The sequence below is a fragment of the Fukomys damarensis genome, unplaced genomic scaffold (assembly GCF_012274545.1).
Source record: "Fukomys damarensis isolate Sample0158 unplaced genomic scaffold, DMR_v1.0_HiC HiC_scaffold_39, whole genome shotgun sequence".
Lineage (NCBI taxonomy): Eukaryota > Metazoa > Chordata > Mammalia > Rodentia > Bathyergidae > Fukomys > Fukomys damarensis.
Window position 1 is genome coordinate 16,309,581 of NW_022900951.1, and position 9,770 is coordinate 16,319,350.

At 35.4% G+C, this 9,770-nt stretch overlaps 1 protein-coding gene across 1 annotated transcript in view; it reads right to left on the bottom strand.

Moving 5' to 3' along the window:
- Window positions 1-4,835: 4,835 nt before the first annotated feature.
- LOC104875932 (heat shock cognate 71 kDa protein-like) overlaps window positions 4,836-9,770 on the bottom strand; it is a 61,332-nt gene continuing 56,397 nt past the window's right edge. Inside the window, exon 5 of the mRNA XM_033760462.1 lies at window positions 4,836-5,917. Coding sequence (XP_033616353.1) covers window positions 4,837-5,917 — 1,081 coding nt within the window. The 3' untranslated portion in view covers window position 4,836. The remainder of the gene's footprint in view (window positions 5,918-9,770) is intronic.

Genomic DNA, 9,770 nt, shown 5'->3' on the forward strand with positions numbered 1-9,770 from the left:
AATGAAAAAATCAAAATCCACTATCCAGAGATAAATATGGTTATATGATTATACATATTCTGATATATTTTGTCTAAATATATGTAAGTGGCACATATAATGAATAAATTGTATATATGAGATATACTCTTCCTTTTTCATTGAGGATTTCTCCATGCATACTTTTCTCATACATGAAAGAATTTTCAAACATGGTTTTGATGATGGCTATGTCATTTCATCATATGGCTGTACCATACTTTATTTAACTTTTCCCCTCTTGTCAAACATTTAAATTCTTTCAAGTTTTTTTTCTTTTTAAATCAAAATGACTCTTTGATGAACATTCTTACACAACAATCTTTGGCATTTTTCCTGAGACTATAATTCCTAAGGCCAGGCATGAACAGTTCTTAAAATTCTTAGAAAATTTTACTACATTCCTGTCCCCAAAAGTCATACTAATTACAGTGCCACCAACAGGATATGAGATGCCTACTGGTATTACGCTTAAGTCAAAGTAAACACAAGAATTTAAAAACAAGTTTTTAGAAAAATCTGATCTTAAAAATGTGAATTCTTTTAGTTGCTTTTGGATTTCAAATATAAGTATATTTTTTTTCCTGTGGGAAGTTTTGTTAGAAAATGTAAGTGGTACAATCAACAAGCGTATGATATTTATCAATTAATAAAACCAAGGAGTTTATAAATCATAAAATTTTGAGGGCAGTTTCTCAACTATAATATGTAACTTTGTTTTATTTATAATTACATTATTTCAAAAATATTATATGATAAAAATGAGAAGGAACATAATGTTTGAAGATCATATCAAACTAATAATGTATTTTGATTATCAGTCTGTTACATAAATCTTTGTTTATTTCATATCCTTTTTTGCTGTCATATATATGTATATTTGAAATTTTTATTTAGTATCTTCATTTCTTGTCATGTATGCTTGCAATCATCTTTAATAAAAAATAAAAAGTTTTTTGGCAAGTGTAAAATGATTATCTCAGAGATTGCTGATCACTAAATAGGCTAAAATTTTCAATTTCAATATGTTAATTATTTGTGCTTGTCCTGAAAATTCTCTATTCATACCCATTGCCTACTTTCTTTTCTTTTTGTCTGCCTTTTTATGTTTGACAAGAGGTTTTTTAAACATTAAAAATAGCATTACTTTTCACAAGTTGTAATTAATATAAAATATAATAAAAAGATGTTTTTAACCACTTAACAGTTTACCCCAGGCATCACTCAGGCAGTGTGTTTGTTTACATACCTACAATCCCAAGCATTGCTTTGACAGGTATCATTGTTTTTCCTCATTGAGTTTATTGGTACATTTGAGGTATACTGTGTAGTTAAATTTATCATTGGGGATCTTGTACCTATACATGACAGGTCTAGGTTCTCATTTTTTCCCATACCCCTGCCCTCCCTTCACCCCCTCCATCCTCCCCTATTTACAAACACTTTGCTTCCATTTTTTTCCTTTTCTCATATTTTTTCTTTTTCTTTATTTCCTTTTCCCTACCCTTCACACTTCCCCTACACTTTTAGCCCTTTTCTTCCTTTTTCACATTGGACAGGTATCATTTTAACCAATCAATTTTTGTATTGAATAAATTTGTTAAGATTCTAGTTTTTTTATTCCTGATTATACCATCTTATAAAAATTAATGAAAAATACAATTTTAATTATCCTGTTAAATAATTGGGCTGGCAAGTGTATAATAGCAATATAAACTATAAAGTTTCTGGAAAGATTAGATGGAGAATATTTGCAAACTTTTTAGAAACCTGATAAATGCAAAGCTTGCTCCATTGACACTTGAGAAGACTACACCATAGATGCACTGTAATTTTCACTGTTATATCATAAATTAAATGTAATTAAAACCAAACTAATTTACAGGGCTTTTTTTGGGGGGGGGAACTCAACAGCGAACTAATTCTAAAATTAATATGAAACAGTGATGTGCCCAAAAATTTTTAAAAGTTTTGAAAAATAAGTAAAAATGGTTTACGGAAGAGATCCATTCTACCAGATATCAAAACACACTACATAAAATTATAGCAAGAATGGTATTGACATAGAAATAGACAAATTCATCAATGAAACAGCAGACTAGAGAGCTCCATTTCCAAAAAGAAAGCCATTGATATGCAATGTGGCTTGGTTCACAGATCAGTTGGGAAAAGACCAAATACACTTGCTAAACAGTGTTGGGACAATGGGCCCTCCATGTGGAAAAAAGTTCAAATCAGACCCTTAAATCGCATCCCCAAATAAATTCTCCTAAATTTCTAAAGATGAAAACAAACAAAACAACAATAATAACAAAACAACCAGTTAAAAGAGAAGAGAATACAGAATGAAGACCTAGTACATGCAGCCACCATTTTTGCCTGGTCCTCGCTATCATTTTTCACCCAATCTCCCTGCTTTCTCTCAAGCTTCACTCTGTTTTCTGCCGTGTAGGACACTGTGGCCTTTCTACATTCAAAGCAAGATAGGATCTCATTTGCTTCTCTACAGTGGCCTACAGATGTTCCGTCCTCTGCCTACCTCTCTCACTTTACTTCCTACCACTTGCCGCTGCTCATTAAATTCCTGCTCTGTCGGTCTCCTTGCTGATGATTTCTCAAACAGTCCAGACATCTCTGCCAACTCAGGATCTCTTTGTTGGCTTTTCCTTCTACCTGGAATGCTCTTGTTCCTGGTATGTGCATGACTTATTCCCTCGCTCCACCATGTCTCTGCTTAGAGTGGCTCTAGGGAAAGCAGCTCTTGCGTCTCTCTTTGTCCACTTCCTCTTATTTACTTTTTTCATAGTACTTTTATTGGTGAAAATAGTGTATTAATGTAAATTCCGCAATAGCAAATTCAATTGTCTTATTTATTACTACAAGTAATAGTAGAGCAAAGACTTTGTTTATTGAGTAAATGAATAAATGATCATGAGTTTCCTTCCTTCCTCACTTCCCTCCTCACTTCTCTCCCTCCTTTCCCTTCTCTCCCCTTTCTTTCAACAAGACATAAAATGTCAAAACATAAAGAAAAAATTATGACTTTGTGTATAAAAATATGAAATGCCTGTTTGTTGCATGATATTACAAAACAATTAAAAGCCATATAATGTGCAGAAGAAGGCATTCAAAGTGCATATAACTGAAAAAGATTAGTATCTAGAATATACAAAAAACTTACAAATCAATAAAAAAGAGATAAATAATGCAATAGTAATGAATAAAATATATGGCTAGGTAAGTCACAGAGGAGGACTCTGAATGGTAAATAGACATGTGAAAAGATGTTTAGCCTTATTATTTATCAAGAAACTACAAATTAAAACAATAAGATATTACCTTTTCAACTATGTCAATAGCAAAAAAAGAAGTTAGAAACTATCAAGTGTATGTTGCTTTAATCACCACTGCAAAAAAGATATCGAATGTTTCCGTCACTTTCAAATTTCCACTCTGCCCTGTCCCAGTCAATAACTCTCCGTGCCACATACCCTACAACCTTATCCCCGGGGAACCAATAATCTGCTCTGTCAGTATAGATTAAGTTTTTCTTGTTTAGAGTTTTACAAATAAAATCACACATTATATGCTCTTTAGTGCCTGGCTTCTTTTGTTCGGTAAATGCTATTGAAATTCTCCATGTTTTTGTAGGAGTCAGTACATAGTTCCTTTTTATTGATGAGCAGAATTCCATTGTATGAATGTATCACTCTTTATTTGTCTATTTACCTTTTGATTTAAAGTATCTCCAAATTTTGGCTAATATGAATGAGGTTGCTATGAACATTGGTGTACAAGTCTTGGTATACATATACATATTTGGGAAGATATTTGGGAAATAGCCGCAAGTATAATTGCGAGATTTTGATAAGAATATGTTCAATACCTTAAGAAATTATGTAACTGTTATCCAAAGCTATTGCACCATTTTTCGTTTCCATCAGTGTGTATAAGAGTTCCAGTTTTACACCACTGTCAGTACTTGGTACAGTTGTCTTTTTAATTTCGGCTGTTTTAGTAGACGTGTAATTGTTTTGAATCTCCCTAGTGATTAATGATGTGGAGCATCTTTTTTGTATGTTTATTGACCATTTGTATATATTCTTTTATAAAGTGATCAGATCTTTTGCCCATTTTCATTACATTGTCTTATTTTTATTGAATTACATGAGTATATATTTTGGATAAAAGTAATTATAAAACATTTATAACACACACCCCCTCACATGCATATATCTGCAGTATATATAATTTTGTCCTAATTACAACTTATTTTTCAGTTTTCTTACTGACTTTTGAAAGGCAGAATTTTAAATATGGATAAAGTTCAATTTATTAATTTTTATTTTATAGTTCTTGCTTTTGTGCCCTAAGAAATCCTTGTCTACTTCAAGGCCATAAATGTCACAAAGATATTCATTGATATTTTCTCCTAGAATTTATAATATCAATTTCTACATTTATGTCTGTGATCTATTTTTTTTTTTTTTTGGTATTGGGGCTTGAACTCAACTCTGCACTTGTGAGGCAGGTGGCGAAACCACTGAGCTAAATCCTTGGCCCTGTGTTCTATTTTTTTATGGTGCTAATTTTAAACAGTTTTATTGAAGACATTGCATTTCCACTTATAATGACACAATGCTTATAATGTGCAGTGTTATCCTTTCCCTGTGCATATGTTCCTTATCCAAGTATTGAGTATGCCCAGTACTTTACTACAACAGTTAAACTTTAACAACTGCCACAGAAATTTGCTATAAATTTAGGTCCTTCAATATTTTTGTGTGGAACAATGCTAAATCTATATTTGGGGTTGGCTTAATCAACCTCTTCAATGGTGGGCCCTGAGGAAGCACCCCCAGAAAGAGGAGCTCCTCCACAAGGGAAGCCCCCAGGCCTTCCTCCAGGCACGCCACCTGCACTCTGGTACAGCTTGGTAGTGATGGGATTGCAGACTTTCTGCAGCTCCTTCTGTTGATGTTCCAATTCTTCCTTTTCTGCGGTCTGATTCTTATCCAGCCGGTTGATGATTTCATAACACTTATCAAGAATTTTCTGTTTATCTTGATCATTGATCTTGCCCTGAAGTTTCTCATCTTCAACAGTTGCTTTCATACGGAGAGTATAGGACTCCAGTGAGTTCTTAGAGGACACCTCATCCCTCTGCTTCTCATCTTCAGCTTTGTACTTCTCTGCTTCCTGGACCATACACTCTATGTCCTCCTTGCTCAAATGGCCTTTGTCATTAGTGATGGTCATCTTGTTCTCTTTCCCTGTACTCTTGTCAACAGCAGGGACATTGAGGATGCCATTGGCATCAATATCAAAGGTGACCTCAATCTGAGGAACACCACTCGGTGCAGGATGTATGCCTATGATTTCAAACTTGCCAAGCACGTTGTTATCCTCAGTTATGGCACACTCACCTTCATATACCTGAATAAGCACACCAGGCTGGTCGTCAGAGTAGGTAGTATAGGTCTGTGTCTGCTGGGTAGGAATGGTAGTATTGCGTTTGATGAGGGCTGTCATGACTCCACCAGCAGTTTCAATACCAAGGGAAAGAGGAGTGACATCCAAGAGCAGCAAATCTTGAACATTTTCATATTTGCCTCCGGAGAGAATGGCCGCCTGAACAGCTGCACCACAAGCAACAGCCTTATCAGGGTTGATGCTCTTATTCAATTCTTTTCCACTGAAGAAATCTTGTAGAAGCTTCTGGATCTTAGGGATACAGGTAGAACTACCCACCAGGACAATGTCATGGATTTGTGACTTGTCCAGTTTGGTATCTTGAAGAGCATTGTAACAGTTTGCCCAAGATAAGCTTCTGCAATTTCCTTCATCTTTGTCAGCACCACAGAAGATACTGCCTCTGGATAGAGGCTCTTTGTCTCTCCTTTGTATTCAACTTGAACCTTGAGTCTGCCTGCTTCATTCACCACCATGAAAGGCCAATGTTTCATATCAGACTGGTCTATGATCTATTTTGAATTGATTTATTTATGATGTGACATAAAATCTGAGGTTAAATATTTTTCCAAATAGGTATCTATTTGTTCCAGTACCGTTGTTGAAAAGATTATCTCCTCGTGTGATTGTCCTATCAAAAATCAATTGCTCATATATGCGTGGCTCTATTTTTTGACTTTTTATTCTGTTCCATTGATCTATATGTCTATCCTTTTGTCAATAGCATCATTCTGTTTTGATTATTACAGCTTTATAGTAAGCCTTGAAATCAGGTAGTGTAAGTCCTCTTTGTTTCTTTTTTCCAAAATTATTTTAGTTATGCTAAGTCCTTTTCACTTTCATATAAATTTTACAATCAGCTTGTCAATTTCTAGAAAAACACTTTTTGGAATTTTGATTGTGATTGCATCCTATATACAGTTCAATGTGGGGGAGAATTCCATTTTAGCAAGACTGAGTCTTGTAATACATGAGTATGGAATATTTTCCCTTTATTCAGATGTTCTTTAATTTTAGGCATCAATGTTTTATAGTATTCAGTGTATATCTATATATATATATATATTTGTTTTCTTTTTTTTGAGGCAGAGTCTCACTGTGTAGTTCAGTCTGGCCTTGAATTCACAATATAGTCCATGCTGGTCTTGTAGTTGAACTGGCTGCATTCTGCCTTTACCTTGCAAGTGCTAGGATTACAGGCATGTGTCACCATGCCCAGCCAGTGTACATCTATCACACATTTGTTACTTTTATACCAAATATCTTACATTTTGATAGCATTGTGGGTAGTAATTTTTTTTTGAGACAGGGTCTCACTATGTAGTTGAGACTGACCTGGAACTCACTATGTAGCCCAGGCTGGTCTTGAACTCACAGCGATCCTCCTGCCTCAGCCTCCCAAGTGCTGGGATTACAGGTGTATGACACCTGTAATAGTAATAATTTTTAATTTAAATTACCAATTGTTCATTGTTAACATATAGAAATACAATTAATTTTTGTACATTGACCACATAGACTGTTATTACTAAATTCATTTAGTCTGACAACTTTTTCTATAGGTTCCTTAGTATAGTAATAACTTGGTTCACAAATGCTTCTATTTAGAAACATTTCATTTTGTGAACAGAAGCACTGGGCAAACATTTGCCTTAATTTTCAAACTCCACATCGAGTGACTAAACATTACCAAGGCCATCTTCCCCAGAATCGAGGAAAGAATTAAGTTCTTGAATCAAGGCACCACTGTGTTTTTCATACATGTGATCATGTCATTTGCAAATAAAGACAGTTTCATTTTTTTCTTGCTAGTCAGTTTGCTTTTATTTTATTTTCTTGCTTTATTTTACTGGCTAGAGCCTTCAGTACAATGTTGAATAGTAGTGGTAAGTATAGGTGTCCCTGCCTTGGTCTAGCTTTCAGTCTTTCCCCGTTAAACGTGATGTGAACTGCAGGTTTTTCATAAATATCCTTTATCACGTTAAGGAAGTTCTTTTCTAGTTTTAGATTTTTGAAAGATTTTATCAGAAATGGATATTGAGTTTTGTCTAATGCATTTTCTGCAACAGTTGAGATGAACATGAAAGTTTCTCCTTAATCTCTTAATTGCAGCATTTAACAGTGAAAAGTTGAAAACAACATAAATGTACCACAATAAAGAAATGTTCATGTAATGAAATTGTACCTAGAAGTTAAAAATAATGAACTATTTGCATAAATGTCAGCGTGGATACAGCTTAAATACTGACTGCATAGTGAAGAAAGAGTATAACAACTGCAGCAGATATGTGTTTTGTTGGGGGCATACCTTCAGCCTCCAAACAGTATTTTAGGGGATTCTCTGAGCAGTCAGAGAACAGAGAACATGACTAATTTTAAAACAGAGACTTTAATTTACTCAGTACTGGAGAACTGAAACCAAAAAGTAGACTCTAAGGACTCCCAACTCTAGAGATAGAAAAACAAAAGGAAAAGGTTAGGATATTTAAAACTCAAAAGATTGGGGAGGCTCTTAGGTGTGATTGGATCTAAGGGGTGATTGGCTGCTACTGGTGTATGCGCTCAAAGTGGGCATGAGGAGCTGGTTGTGGGATAGTTGGGAAGATTGTAACCTGGAATCTATCGCTACTATTGACATGAATCACCGCTGATGGGCTAAAGTAATGCTGACTGGCACAAGAAGTACGTAGGAAGAAGCATTGATATTTCCTTTTCCCCCAGACTTGCAGCTTGCTGCTAGGGTCTTTTACTGGTAGAGCCAATATAGGGAGCAGGTGGTGAAGGAGAAATGTGGTTTAAAGAGTCTCGGCCTCAACATCACAATGTGGTACTGTATACAGCAGAGTGGGCTTGGAGTTAAGAAAAAATAGTTTTGTAAGTAGCACTTGTGTCTCTATTGAAAGATAGTGTCTTGTCTCTGCAAAAGGATCAGATATACCCTCTCCTTAATTTTGGCGGCAACAGTCCAACCTAGGCAATTTGAGTGGACTTTGAATCTTAAGAAAGTGATGTCAGTCTATGGCCATACCTCCCTGAACACGCCCGATCTCATCTGATCTCCGAAGCTAAGCAGGGTCGGGCCTGGTTAGTACTTGGATAGGAGAAAGCGATGTCAACCTTCAGGAAGGTTTGAAAAATTATTCAGGGTTGAAAACACTTATGTTGAGAGCCTAGATTCACAGTGGTGGCGAACCTGTTAGAGCTCTCAATGATAACAAACAGCTGGCTGTGGCATGTGTGCCATAGGTTAGCCACAACAGACTAGAGACAGGGTGTGTAATATGCAAGGGGCAGCCCATACTTAGTAAGACTGCCTCTGTGTCATAACCTGGCTATGCTTCCTATTATCTAGCTAGCTGCCCTTTAGCTCACCTGTCTTTTAAGACCATCTCCAGATTTTCCTTTTATATTCTAAATACCCAATAATGCATAGCTCCTGCTTAGTTTATTTTATCCAAGCACTCAAGGTGATGAAATATCATGAATGTGAAATATATATTGTGAGACAGGGTCTCACTATGTAGTTCAGCCTGGCTTTGAACTCACTATGGAGTCCAGGCTGGCCTTCTGGCCTTGAACTCACAGCAATCCTCTTGCTTCAGCTTGCCAATTGCTGGGATGCTACCAGGCCTGGTATGAATGTGAATTTTAACAAACGACTAAAACAAATATTGTAAAAACATGAGTTTTGTTAGTAATATAGTTTCTAGTTCTGGGGAATGGAGTTAAAAGAATTTTTTTTGTACTTTTATAATTTTTTATTTAAAAAAATTTTTTTTGGCTTTTTGAGAAGGGTCTCACTATGTAGTTGAGACAGACCTGAAACTCACTATGTAGCCCAGGCTGGTCTCGAACTCACAGCAATCCTCTTGCCTCAGCCTCCCGAGTTCTGGGATTGCAGGCGTGCGCCACCAGGCCTGGCTTTGTACTTTCATAATTTTTAGGTTTCTCAAAAAATTAAAATTTACAATCGAGTACCCATATGAAAATTATTTTAAAAATCTGACAAGGCATAAATCATCCAAATACATTTACTTCCTTCTACATTCCTATGTTTTAAAAAGGTGCATTTACCTGTCAAATATATCTGAATATTAATTGGTAGATACAGGAAGTAAAGGTGATATACAGAGTTTTTGTTCTAAATAATCAATTTTTCCAAAACCTAATTTCCTACTCCCATTTTCTAGGTAGTACGAACTAGTATTAGGCTTTGAAAGTTGTTCTGCATTTCTTACACTTTATAAGTCTTTCAGTAGTAAGTTTGGACAAGTTTTTTT